The following is a 15,161-nucleotide window of genomic DNA, read 5'->3' as shown; positions in this document are numbered from 1 at the left end:
ACTCGCCACTTTTAATTAGTAATATTTTATTTATTACTCATAGATTACTAACTAGTTAATTAGGTACTTTTTGCTTTTATATCATGCAGTAATAAAATAAAAGTTACATTTTACAAAAGTAAAATATACCTAGGTACTAACAACAACAAAAGACCAGATTTTTTTTGGGCAAAGCGGGATTTTGAACCTTAATGAAAAAATTATTTCGTCAAACGCGTACGGTACCTAGGTATATGGTAATAAAAAAAAATACAAATGAAATTAATATCGTTAAAAAGTTTTTTTTTTGTAATATATTTTTGATATAAAACACAATATCTAAATTTTATTTCAAGACAAATTAATTTACTTACCTACCTATTTTATAGATTTACCTTTGTGAGGCTTTGTGCAAAAATATGCCGATGTCGTGTGATGTGTGTGCGTGCGCGCGCGGTTTTTAAATTCTGGAGTAAAAAATTGGGATGTCCCGCCAAAATGGTGAAGTCTAGCCGTTGCTAGTTTAGAAAATGTTTTATTTATTAAAATGATTCAATAATAAGAAAACAAAAATAGGATATAAGAAAATAAAAAAACACTTATTTTATATATATATATATATATATATATATATATATTATACAGTCTGTTTGTCAGACTGTTCCGCTTTCTCGGCAAGCAACACATCTTTTGGGGATTGTTATTAAAACATAATTCTAATATCTGTGATACCTAATTAATGAGAAATTAAAATTTACGTGGAAATCATGTTGAAAAGATGTTCAAAGACAAATTTCTGAATTTTCTGTAAAGCCAATAATTTTTTAAATATTAAACTCTTTCGATCTCCATTTGCCAGATAGAATAAAAAAATCCTAGTGTCAATGTCAGTATCAAAAACATAACATACTCCCACCCTTTGATCGCACTTGGGTTTTTATACGCAGACAATCGAGTTTCCAAGAAGGATTTCATGGAAGAAATTTCAAGAGAAAAATAAAGTTAATAAAAATACAAATAATAAATAATATAAATAATCTTAGTATGATCGATTACACTACCTACTCTATGGTCAAACAAATGTCAAATGTTTCTGTCAAAATCTATCATTGGAAAGTGTGGATTGTCATTGTCAATGTCAAAGCTATAGCCGACTCGGGCCGGGCACTCGCTCGGGCAGTGTAGGGTTGGACAAATGGGGAAAAAATATTGATATGTATCGTATCGATATTTTTTAAATATACATTACAATATACATTTAAAAAATTAATAAATATTCACTAAAAAATATCTATATACTATGCTATATGATTGCTATATGCTATATGATTTATTGATCGAATAAAAATTGTCATTGTGTTCGAAATTTAAAGAAACTAAACCAATACAGCCTACTGCCTATTCTTTTTCTAAATTCATGAAATCGGGTTGGTCAAATACATAATGTGACGCATGTGCAGACAGCAGATATTTAAAAAATATATGGATTTTGTTAGGAATTTGATATCTGCCAATAAATATTGAAAGTCGATATATGGTGGGAAAAAATATAGCTGATTTATATAGTTTTTTTTTTCTGAAAAAAACTGAAAAAATATCGATATTTTGGTATATCGATTTTTATAACATCCCTATCGGGCAGTCAAGTCAGTCAAGCGTTTATACCTAGTTTTCTTTTGGTTAAAAAAATAAAGAAACCATTCAAGCTAATACATAATCAATTTACGCATTATTTTATGTTATTAATGTGAATTAAGAGAAGAAAGCCAGAAAAATGGGTCGCAGATCTATCAATACCACGAAAAGTGGTAAATATATGAACCCGACTGATCAAGCTAGTAAGTACATACCTACTTACCTACCTACCTATTTGACGAAAGATTTTGGAATTTTGGTTTATTTATTCAGATGTAGAGATTTTTAATACATTGCCAGGAACCCAGGCCTTAAGGAAACATGACAACATATTTTGAGCTGACAGCAATATGCACAAGCAGATTTTGTTAATAGAGTTGCTTTAGCGTACTTTATGTGATGAATTTTGTGCATAAAGTACCCTAATAGGTATGCAACATACTCATGCATAAAATTTCATCTAAATCTGCTCATATACAGTGCTCTCATTCTGTTCATTGACAAAATTGTGGGTGAATGGACAAGAGCAAGGTGTGGTCAAGGTCTAAACCCCTATGTGGTTGATATTCCATCTCATCTTACCTTCCACCCCATCTTACATTCCGATTAGGTTCCTCTTTCCTACTGTAAACTGCTGAAGTTGGGAATTATTTCACCGCGATTTTCTCGAAACCAAAAATTTTGGGATCTTCAAGGCAAGAGTGAATAGGCATTTTTTGAGCTTACATGTAACACCTTACACCTCATCTTTGCATCAGGCTAGTTTGAGAACAAACACACTCAATATTTTTATAAATAAAAGGCAATTTTCATTCGGTTCTGAAAAAGGAATTTATTTGTTTCACAGGGAAAGAAGCAAGGAAAAAAGAACTAAAGAAAAATAAAAGACAAAGGCAAATGGTAAGAGCAGCTGTACTTAAAATGAAAGATCCAACACAAATTCTAGAAGAGTTACAGAAAATTGATGAAATGGGTATGTGGCTATTTTTACATGTTATGAGTTAGAATACTTCTTGAGGAATACTTCTCTCAATTACTTCTAGATCTATGTTGATGGTTAATCAAAGTACTTACTACATTCATGTTTAAAATTAAAAATATTCATAGGTGTGTATGTATAAATCACAAACCTGACTTAAATATTCAAATACCCAGCAATAATATATGTATATACACACTTAGCTATTTGTTAAAATTAAAAATTAAGACTAAAATAAAAAATATAATAATTATAATAATTCTTTGGAAACTTTTTATATTATTGATTTTATTAACTTAACCTAAACACTATTTGCCCCTAACTATAATTTGATATTTTGTAGAGTATAATGTGCTGCAACCATCACCATTAAATGAGAAAGTCTTGAAAGAAAAGAGAAAAAAGCTAAGAGAAACATTTGATAGAGTTCTCAAAATGTATGTAAGTATTATCCTGTTTTTTTAAATTAATGTCTAGTTTGTATATCAATAAATAAATATTAATAATTTGTTTTGATAATTTTATATGTCACTTTGGTGCCTTGGTTTGACTATGCTAGCCTCTCTAGGGAACTCCTTGTCTCCGCATTTAGTGTGAGGTCCGGCCATAACAAGTTCTTTCTTATGATGCGAGTGACTCGGTCAGATTTGTGTACTGTGTGTAACAAGGAGGAAGACTTGATACATGTCTTGTTGGAATGTGGTCGATATTCTGCCCTATGCGATAGATTTTTAGTCAAAGTGCCTGTATGTATATCTGTAATGGATTGCTGAACATTGTGTTGAGCAGTCCATTATTACAGGTGGCCAAATCCATTTATTAGGTCTTTACATATGAAATTGGCGTTTGTAAGTTTTTACATAAGTAACTTTTTTGGGTCAATTTTCCCTTGGGGCAGGATTTGGCTGGCTGGCCAGGGTCCAGCCATTGCGGTGAGCGTTTCCGATTATCGTAGAGAATCCACTTTTTATCACAGGTAATGATTTGATTTACCCTTCATTATTGTGCCGGTTAAGTAATGTAACGCAGCAGTCGACACGCGTTTGTCGGTATGCTTCACTCAATTCGTGAGGTACCCAAGTTCAAGTGGATTAAAATAGTTTTATCTTTAACACCGAAGCCTGAAGCTAACTTGGACGTGGTTTGCGATGGATCCGCCAATAGCCTTCAATTCTTCATTATCAACTAGGGTCTCCGGCCGCCCACGGGGCTTTTTCTGCAGGTCGAAATTTCCAGAACGAAAACGTTGGAACCAAAAACGCACTGTGTTTTCTTTTGCAACACGACCGCCATACACATCATTAACCCTTCGAGCCGTTTCCGCAACATTGGTGCCACGGTGGAACTCGTACTCGTAACTAACGCGATATTTCAAGCTTTCCATTTTGTAATTTGAGTGACGCAAACAGAAAATCAAAAGAAAAAAAACAAAAGAATGACGGTTAACGAAACACAAATACATGTGTAAATAGCTGTATAAATGTGAATTTGGAATTCCTAACCAAAGAGGAAAAATTTGTGATTAAAGTGGTCAGTACAACAAAACGCCAATTTCATATGTAAGGACCTAATATATCTTGTGGACAAGCATTGTGAAAGTTAGATAAGTTTATATTAGAGATCCCCCATGAGGCTGACATAGTCACACAAAGTGCACTGAAGCCTTGTAAAAAATTTAGAAGAAAAATAGTTGTCACTAATTTTTATATTTATTTTCTTCATTTACATTATTTTGGCAAGTACATCTTAATAATGGATCTACTGTCTATTATAATAAGAAGATATAACTAAACTACACCATTTCTTTTTATTGCCTTTGTCTTAGTACCTATTTATGCAAAATTGATCTAGAAACAAATTTGCTTCATCATGGCACTTCATTTTGTTGTCAGAGATAGCTTATCATGTCACCTTTCACGAAGTTGTTGTTTTTCTCCCACATCAAATGATATTCTGAAAGCAAATGCTTAATGTTGCTGAGCTGGATGAATGGATTGCTTTATTAGTTCAAAGGCTCCTTGTGTTTGTTGCAAATGTCTTTGAGAAATTGAATGCAATTGATATCTTCCATTCTTTGTAGATGGTTGAGAGAATCATCTCTCATCAGATTATTTTAAATATTTTATAACATATTTCCGCAGAACCCTGTGTAATTTTCAAACTTAAAAAAATGTTAAATTTTCCTACCTCTAACTCCAGGATAAAGATGAACCAGAGAAATGGGTGGAGCTGAAACGACAAGAGATGGAATATGACAAGCGGCGGGCACATCTCATCTCATACTATGAGTCTGTGAAGCATGCACAGTCTGTGCAAGTTGATGATATTCCTCTGCCGACTATACAAGTGAGTATTTAATAGTACAGTCAAAAGCATATTAAACTGCTCCAAATTCATTGCAAATTCACTTCTAATACCAACAAAGTATGTTTATGATACCTTCTTCTGTTTGTTATGAATACAGCACATCAATATTTTAAAAGTCACAGTACACTGAACAATGTACATGTATTTATTATGTATCAATTTATGGTTATCAATTTATACAAAGGTTTAATGATACTTCCACAGGTTCCTGAAAATGTGTTATATGGCAACTTACCATCTCAGATACCATTGCCGATGGACATATCTCAGCCAACACCAAAGCCAATATTGAAGAACTTTACGAAAGTAAGTGTTGGATAGCCTTGTAAGTATGTAATTTATAATTTTTGATATTTATTTCAAATCTTAGAATAAAACAGTTTCCATTAAAATCAAAGTCATACGCAATGCCCATGTACATCCATTGTAAAATATTCGTAAAAAAAATCACGTGTAAATTTCAAGTTTTACATTATGTATTGACTTCACTATGAACTGACTGCCTGATGTCAAACCTCTTTAGGTGTGCAGTTGTTGCCTATCAGCAGCAAAGGCTATGTGATCCTTAGTCGCCTCATACGACATCCACGGGAGGTTATGGAGTGGAGTCGTATTCTAGGGCGGAATCACATGTTACAATAAGATAACAGATTAAATATATTGAATTCAGGAATGCCGTCCGGCGGGCGTGGACCCCCCCGGCGTGCCCCCCGGCCCGCCGCCGGACTATGTCTCCGTTCTACTTGAGTCGGAGAAACTAGATTATGTGTACAGGAAGAACAAAGAGCCGGTCAAGGAGAAGTTTCTGCGCTTCTCTGACATGCCTGACAATGGACCGCCAGGAGAACCGGTATGTCTGTCTCTTTCACGCGTTTCACATAGAAACTATATCATATCTTTCGGTTCGTTCGTCCAAGAAAGAGAAATGCGTATTAAAAATACGCGAGAAGAAACTAGGCAGGTTACTAATATATTTTGTCCCTAACCATCTGCCTGGTTTTAAAAGACCCAATCTGCCGCTTTGTATATGTTTTTTGAAGTTGTATGAAAATATTCTCTGTCATTCGAGTACGCTAGCCCGTCGTAGTTTAGTTTTATTTGTTTTATGCGTTTCCCATTTTAGGCCTGGGAAACGCATAAAATATCTAGGTACTTTAAAATATTTTTAAGACTGGGATGTGTGTGACCCGCTTGACGCTATTTGACCTGTCCGCTGTCAAGGCGTCTTATCTCATAGTGGTCTCGTACGACGTCCACGGGAAAATATGGTGGGGATCGGTACGAGTATGTATAAAATGTATGGTATGCATTTAAAATTTTTCAATTGGGTTTTAGATAGTGGCAATAAAATTTATAATATGTACGTACATGTGCTACACCCATATTAAAAATAATTTGAAATTCGATTATTCAGAAATTAATTATTGTTGTGTAATGCACGCCCTAATTTCTTGAATATATGGTTCGGTTAGAACAAGTGTTTCCACGTTCAAAGTGTCTTATTCATGTGGAGGGTTTAGTACGAGCTATCCTAAATTGCGGATTTGCTACATATAAGTAGTCTAGTTTACAATTACATTCATATCTTATAAAAAAAAATAAAAATCATTGTTTTGGCACCTTATTTTCTTCTACCTAAAGTGTTATGTATGTATGTATTAGATTATATGCTGCATAATCTAATCTGTTTTTTAAACGTGTTATATGTTTATACTACCATGACAAGACTAATTTCCCGTTGCATTGAGTTACACCATGTTGTGTAATATTGTTACTTAGTGTATATACAATTAATGAAACGCAATTAAAAAGATATAATTAGTAGTTACGCTTTGTAATTTTTATTGTTATCTTATGTTTGAAATGGTACCAGTACTATGAATGGATGCGCGCCACTTGTATACATTTTTATATTAACACTAATATAACAATACAAATTTAGTGTCGTGTCTTTTTCCTTTACGGGTAGATAGAGCCAAAAGGCCACGTGGCGGGCTTAGAATTGAGATTTAATAGTGTTAGGTTGCTAGCTTAGCCCAAAGAATCTATTAAAGTTTATAGCGGTTTTCCTTGATTGCCTTTTGTATGCTGCTACGCGGCAGTAGAAGCATCTAGCACGATTATTTTTTTCTTTCGTTCCCAGATGCCAACATTTATGAAATGTCACAATTCCGTAGAATTATTAATTAGGTTTAGCGTTCACGTTTCTGATATCATCATCAGCCTGCCACAGATTAAATAATATCCCAGTAACCATGACCCACTATTGGGTATAGGGTATGAGTTTTCCTTCACTTACTTTTTTTCAGACAACAAGTTAACATACTAATATTTTAAATGCGAAAGTCTGTCTGTCTGTTTCGCTTTCACAAATTTGGTATGCATGTGGTTAAAGACCCACGTTCAAACATAGTCTACTTATTGTATATTCAAAAATCAACTTCAAGTGACAATACAAGCGGATGAAGCAAAGGGAAAAGCTATATGTATGTTAGTGTGTAAGGATAATAAATATACCTTACACACTAACATACATATAATTAGTAAAAATTTTATAATTTTCCTTCCAACACAGAACAACTGTGGCTGCGAAGACGTCCCCAGATCACAAGCAGTCTTGCCACATGTAATAAACAACAATTATGATGGGGAAGAAATCGAACCGCCAAAAAGGGCATTGACCCCGCCAGCTTTGGCGGCCGCCGCGGTCGCGCCAAAACCTACCTCGCTCCAGCAAAGGATGTTGGCGCTTTCTGGACAGAATATAGACGATTTCATGAAGGAAATGGAGGAGGTGCACAGGAAGAGGGAAAGAGATAGAGCTGCCGATTTAAATGCCAGGTGATTTTTATGGTTTCAATTCAAATGCAGTGCTATGTATATGCCATTTTATGGCATTTTTTTTTTATCCTAATAATTTACACGTAACTCTTAAAGCATAATAATGTAGTAGCATAACTTTCGAAACATTTTTTATCATTTGTGCGTCGTTGTTTTATTTTTATTTTATTTTTGTTTTTGAATAAATAGTGTTTTAACAATGTAATAATTCATCATTAATTAATTCATAATGTGTTTTAAATGCCAGGTGATTTTAATGTTTTCAATTCAAATGCAGTGCTATCTATATGTCATGTACAAACGACCGCATGTCAAGTTAGCCTGCGTGGGTAACATGCGGGTCATTAAGTGGAATGAAGCACACACAATGATTTTCCTGGAAAACACTATTGATTCTTAAATAGATGGTGAGAATGTCACCAGTGTAATTTCTACGGTTTATTAACATTAGCATCTTTATGAAATGATTATCTTTCTCAATGTTTCTGTCTTGTGTAAAAAAATACTTATTTGTCTAGACTAAGCGCACTGAAACGCACTGGCGGGCGGGACAGCGATTCTGACAGCGACGGCGAGCCTCTGCCGGATCTGATGGAGCCAGTGCTGGAGATGCGGTCAATGCCGCCCCCCCTCATACCAGGTATTTTAAACTCGTCGTTTGTTCACACTGAGCGCACTGAAACGCACCGCTGGGCAGAAAAGCGACGGCGACCCTCTGCCAGATCTGATGGAGCCAGATGCGGACAATGCCACCCACCCTTATACCAGTTATCCTATGGAAACTTCTCATTTGTTCAACCTGAGCGCTCTGAATCATAGCGATTCGGACAGCGACGGCGAGACGTCACATTCATCAAATACTGAAGAGAATCACATAAGTAGTACTATTTTAAGGTTTACATTTACAATGACTATGTTGTGTTCGTAAAAAAATAAATAATAGCTAGAATGGTGTGAAAAGATGAGAAGAGATATAGAATAGCGGACTCTGAGCGCCGACGATTTGTGGCTGAAAATATGTATATAAGCAGGAGTTATAATGGTAGGATACCCGCCCTAGAATACCAGGAATTTGTTTTTGTTATTATAGCTTTAATTTTTTATTATGTATTTACATAAGAAATCAGGCTCCTTATCATTTTAAAATATGCCATTTTATGGCATATTTTTGTTTATCCTAATAATTTACACGTAGCTCTTAAAGCATAATAATGTAGAAGCATAACTTTCGAAACATTTTTTATCATTTGTGGGTCGTTGTTTTATTTTTATTTTATTTTTGTTTTTAAATAAATAGTGTTTTAACAATGTAATAATTCATCATTAATTAATTGATAATGTGTTTCACAGGGCTCCGTCCTCCGTTGCGGGCGCCGCTGGGGCCCCCGCCAGGGCTTCCCCCAGTGCGCCCACCGGGGCCCCCGGGCCCTCCCCCTGGTCTCCCGCCCCGGGCCCTTCTTCGTCCGCCAGGTACTGTATACAAGTTTCCTTCACTTTTGACTGGACCGTGTTAGTGTCGAAATACTTAATGCTCTATCGCTGAACTCACACAAATTTCAACACGACTCATCGTACATTGCGTTGTTTGTATACGAACTTTGTTTTTTACCGCAATTACATTGAAAGCGCTAAGGTCGGTAAACTATTTGCCGATAGTGTGCAGCTGGCATCATTAATTATGATATTTCAGTGCACATTGCTTCATTCACACCAAGATATCTTCTATATCTTGTATATAAAAAACCCCTCACGTCACCTCATGTTTGTCTTTTAACCGTAGCAAACTTTAGTTTTGAGTGTTATTAATTGATGTAATTCAGGGCCGCCCCCGGGAGCGCCCCCACGCCTGCTGCGCCCCATGCAGCCCCCGCCGCCGCCCAAGCCGCTGCCACAACTCTCGGTGTTGTCGGCCGCGCCACAACTCATATCGAAGAAGGATGGCGCACAGGGTGAGTCAAGTTTATTATATTCTATACTTTATTCTTCTAGCCATGCGTATTGTACTCGTAGACCCGTAGGCAGTGGCTTAGCTACCGGGGGCTAGACGGGGCAGTGCCCTTGGGCCCCCATGTTCGGGGCTCCCCTCGGGGACTGTGACTTATAAACTGAAATAGTGAAATTTTATTACAGTATTTAAACCATATATCATAACTACATTGTTTTTAATAAAATCGCATTCCTCTGTCTGTCTCTGTATGCTTAGATCTTTAAAACTACGCAGAGTATAATTTATTATTGTTTTAACCGAGCGAAGCCGGGACGAGCACATAAATAATATATACTCGTAACATATAAATAATCAGAAACTAGACAAAAATCGAGTTGGTGAGCGTTCTGGGAAAATAATGAAATATTGCCATTTCATTGTGCCATACGTATGTTTATATTTTTATCTATTTATTGTTTTCATTACATATCTTTCGTCTTCAAGTGTGTCTAGTCACGTCCATCATTTGAGATACTGGCAAATGCGTGACAATAGCAGATGTGCTTTTTATCACATTTTTTAATTAGTCTATGTATATATACACTATACACAATACACGTTTCCGCAGTACAGTCTAGTTTAACATAGGGATGTGTCAATACATATGTATTACTTCTGTTTTGGCAGTTTAAGAATAAAAACTACCCCCTGTGTTATTCTAGGCTTTACTTTGCCCGTGCCAAAACTGTTTTTCATACGATTGAGTATCGAACGTCCTAACACATTAATATCCATACTTTCGCATTTCTAATATGTATTAGGTTACAAATAAATAATTTTAAACCTCAACGTTAACATCCTAGTAGTAGTGTTCATCATTTATTTTGTAACTTCCTAAGATTACATCTTTGCACAATCGATCATAATGTACTGAATATTGTATACACTACTAGCTACTGCCCGCGTCTCTGCCAAAGCGGAACAGATGCGATTTTCATACAAACTTTTACCCCCCACTACTTAAAATTACAGGTGCCATTTGGGGGTTGATTTTTGAAAAACAAAGTAGCCTATGTTTGAACGGGGTTCTTTAACAACATTATGCATTACATTGCATGCATTTTCATCAAAATCGGTCCAGTGGATTAACCGTGAAAGCGGAACAGACAGACTCTGCATTGGTATGGATTGTGTATACAATATTAAGCATGCATGCACATGTCAATGTACAATGGTCACATCAGTACATTGACATTTCCTCTTGTGTAAATTGTGTACATTGGTAAAGGGCTACGTTTGTATATATATAGGGCTTAATACAGAACTGTACTATAACAGGGCACTTCCTAATTAATCTCAGAGCGTATATTATGATTCTGAAGTCAAGGGTTGCTAATTGCACTACTACAATTATGTAAAGTCAGGGATGCGTGGCAGGGCAGGGTTTATAGTCAGATATAAATAATTGAAAATGTACATTACGATAACGATAAAACAGTTCAGTTATTAACAAAAACAGGAAATGGTAACTAACTGGTCAAAGACCTATTTTTTTATCTATATACATTGTTATTATTAGAAGTTCTTATTAATGAAACTAAGTATGTCCTATTAATACCAAAACAAGTAACTAAGGAATATACTTAGTAATATTATAACAATCTTGCTGCACAATAAGTGGTCTAAAAGCATTTGCTTTTACATACATAGAAATGTATAGACGATTTTTGTTTCTGTGTTGAAATTAATTAAGTAATAAATAAATATCAAACTTTAAAGGCATAAAAAAGGATGACTCTGAGACGTAGTTAAACTGTGGGTTGTTATTGACACATATGGCAGTTGTCATATTCAAACTCGACGGTTCACTAGCGCAATCTAGTGGGGAAATTATCCACAAACCCTCGATTGTATCGACTTGCAACACCAATGCCTGCCACTTCAAGGCTCTGTCTACTCCAGTAACGACAGCGACGCTATAACACATTCAGTATCACGTATATATTCCTTACGGGGTAGACGAAGCCAAGCATTGCAAAACTGGAATGCCACATTTATCTGCACAGCGGCGGGCTTGTTGATGGAATTGAGATTCACAAGTGATAGGTTGCTATCCTAATAAAATAAACTGCAGTTTATAGCAATTTCCTTGACAAATCTTTTAAATTACAGGTGCAACAATCAGCGCCAAGCCTCAAATCAGGAATCTATCGGCCGACGTCACTCGGTTTGTGCCTTCAGCTTTACGGGTCAAAAGAGAAGACAAAAAAACGAAGCCAGGCTTGAAAACTACGGTACAGCGTGCTGCAGATATACCGAAGCAAGTACCGAGCAAGGACGACGCGTACATGCAGTTCATGAAGGAGATGGAGGGCTTGTTATAGTGTAAATATCAATAAAGTAAGTTTAATGCATTTGTTTTATTTTTTTATTTTACACAACTCTATATAATGGTAAAATTATCATACATGTGGTATAATGTTCGATTGTTATAATCTGGTCACCCTTTTCCTCTTCCATACTATTCCTCTATGGTAAAAAACGAAAGGATATCGGAGTTTACACGATTTATGTATGAGAAGTCACAGTATAAAATTTAAAGTATACTTGCCGATCTTTTATCACAAGATCAAACCCTATTTAATTATCTTTTCAAGGTCGGATGTAGTAAATGTCAATAGGTCATAGGTTCGAACACGAGGTTTTCCTAAGATAATAAGGTGTATTATTACCATATAAACAAATGCCGATTGACTGATAACTGCTCGCAAACAAGATATTTTAATGCGTATTTTAGTTTGTGAGAATTAAAAGTACAATTTTTCAGTACTAAAAAAAGGCACACATCGAATGCATATGCAGTATGTAATAATATAGCACGATTCTATGGAATTTACGTACGTTAAAATTCCATACAATCGTGAGTAAACACATATGTGTGCGTAAGTAAGCATGCGTTAAATTTCCATATATTCGGTGTGCACGGACAAGAATTGGGTTTATGTGAATAATCATTACAAATTAAAATAAGTAACAAATCTCTCATTTGTAAGGTTCGTGTAATATGTCGTCCTCAAGCAAGAGGGGCGCATTTTTATTATATATATATTTATAATATATATTTTTTCAATTCAGCTATTTATATATTCCTTATCAATGTATAAAGGCATGTTTCCCAGTATTGTTAAGTTGGATTTTAAATTGATGACTTTTCTCCTTATGATTATAACGGCATTTTTACGACAGTGTATTTGCATACATATGTTTACCAATAATATCCACCTCAGATCAGTTCCAAATAACACTCAAATTAATTATTAAAAAGTTATAATTAAATCTATATTATTACAATTAATCTAAGGTAAACAGCCAATAAAATAAATCTATATACACTATTTTGTATAAAATCCAATATTCCATACAAAAACTAATACCCGTATTTAATATTATTTGATATACATGTACCTCTTTTAACAATAGTCCAATATTTCTGCCATAGTACAAGGTTTTTTGCAGCACTCTTCAGCTATATTGTAATAATTATTTTCTTTGCTATCGAGAAATTCCGTCGGGGACATAACTTCGCTTTCAAGTAATTCTGAAAAATTAAATTATTATTTCTTATTTCACTTAGGTCCCACTGCTGGGCAAACTTTTAATGAACTTGAATTGAATTGAAACTTTTAATGAAATAAAAGTTTGCCCTATTTCTAACGTAATCCTATTTCTAACGTCTTCGTCAAATAAAAACTGCAAGTAAATGAGGTCAGTAGTTTCAGACTTTGTCATGTTTAAACAAACGGAAGACCAAAAGTTTGACAACTAGAGGTGCCGACTAATGTTTGAAGTGGAGACGCATAAGTTGGAAAACGGAATCTGGGCTCCGGCGCTCTATTGCTGCGTAATAAACAGTGAAAACTCTCAGATGAGGTAGAGAGAACATTAGACAAATGGTAAGCAAAAATAGATCTCTTCGAATTCAATAAAAAATCAAGTTTCATAAATCACTGAATTCAAGAAGTACTGGAGCGAGCTTAAAATATTGCAATTGCACCTAATTTTTTCTTCATTAAATGTATGTAATATATATCTATAATGTACGCACCAGTAGATTCGTTGTACTTAACCCTGCACAGTTCGGATAGGGCGTACACCAACAATTTCTCGCAGTAAGGCCTTTGGAAGTCCACATAGTTGCTAGTCAGTATGTGTGATGACACCACGTTGATGTATAGCGTCACTAGTATCGCCATGTGAATTTTGCCGTTCATTTTGATACGATAACTGTAATACAACATTTTATGTGACTCTTAACGGTGGGTTGCACCATCAATTTTGACGTTAACTTTAACTTGCTCAGAAAAACGCAATTATTACTATTTATGCAAATTGAGAATGATTATTTCCAACGAAACTGCTGGGTACCAAATATCATAATTTAGAAACTAGTGGCCCGTCCAATCGTTATGTCCACACATAGCAAATTATACAATACACCTAACCCTAAAACCAGGAACACACTATCTATTGGTGAAAACATCTGAAAATTTAAAATAAGAAATGAAAATTTTGAACTCCTCAGTAACAAGATATCTCAATTATAAGCAGAGTTTTCTATATCATATATTTTTATTGGGGAAAGTTTGTTTATTTGTCCTACTTTCACGTAGAATTGAGGCGACGCAGAGTGGCTTTATTTTACTACGAATGTTAGCGATGATGGATTTATGTTTGTTTGTTACATAAACTCCAGTTATATTAGAACAGAATTTATAATAGAACAGTCTATATTATTATGAAGCCTGGAATCTGTATGCTACTTTAAATCTTCAAATTTATCTAAGTTATATTCGGATAATTTCGACTAAAATTAACTGTATTATTGTTTAAGTTAAAACTATTGAAAGTCATCATGGCATTAAGAACTTTGTTATCTAGTGTTACAGAGATCTATCAGTAAAGAGATAAAAGCTACAATAAACTTACCTTTTCCTTGTCAGAATGTCGCACTTTAATATAATGCCACAGAGTTCGATACTACCAGCGTTTTATACCAGAGGTTTGTCCCAAAGGCTTTGGAACTTCGAACAGGTAAACAAAATTCCCGAAAGATTGCAAATCTAATTGGAATTATGTCGATGAGCGAGTGGCTCCGCACACGCCCTGACTTGAATGAGGACCTTATTCCAAAATGCGTAAACATGTTATTAATAACCATTGCGATAATTTATCAGGCAGTTTATCTTATGAACTGTGTGTACTATAAAAAGTGTGGGACAAACACATCTGGGTTGCGAAGGGTAACTGTGACAACTATGTTTTGGTCGCTAAATGTCTGTACGTTTGTATTTGGGTACTACATTGATTAGCGATCGAAGACATTGTATGTGTTTGAGATCAATCATTATAGTTGAACCACATCAAAGTTGTGAC

General features: G+C 35.0%; 1 protein-coding gene across 1 annotated transcript; it reads left to right on the top strand.

Moving 5' to 3' along the window:
* Nucleotides 1-1,620: 1,620 nt before the first annotated feature.
* On the top strand, nt 1,621-12,142 carry LOC128673051 (uncharacterized protein). Its single transcript, XM_053750647.1, has 11 exons — nt 1,621-1,817; nt 2,462-2,587; nt 2,937-3,034; nt 4,793-4,939; nt 5,165-5,266; nt 5,631-5,810; nt 7,536-7,801; nt 8,320-8,441; nt 9,152-9,271; nt 9,622-9,750; nt 11,901-12,142. The coding sequence occupies exons 1-11, from the start codon at nt 1,754-1,756 to the stop codon at nt 12,110-12,112; spliced, it is 1,566 nt and encodes a 521-aa protein (XP_053606622.1). The 5' UTR covers nt 1,621-1,753; the 3' UTR covers nt 12,113-12,142.
* Nucleotides 12,143-15,161: the final 3,019 nt, after the last annotated feature.

Source organism: Plodia interpunctella, chromosome 10 (assembly GCF_027563975.2).
Source record: "Plodia interpunctella isolate USDA-ARS_2022_Savannah chromosome 10, ilPloInte3.2, whole genome shotgun sequence".
Classification (NCBI taxonomy): domain Eukaryota; kingdom Metazoa; phylum Arthropoda; class Insecta; order Lepidoptera; family Pyralidae; genus Plodia; species Plodia interpunctella.
This window is presented reverse-complemented; position numbering and strand designations above follow the sequence as displayed.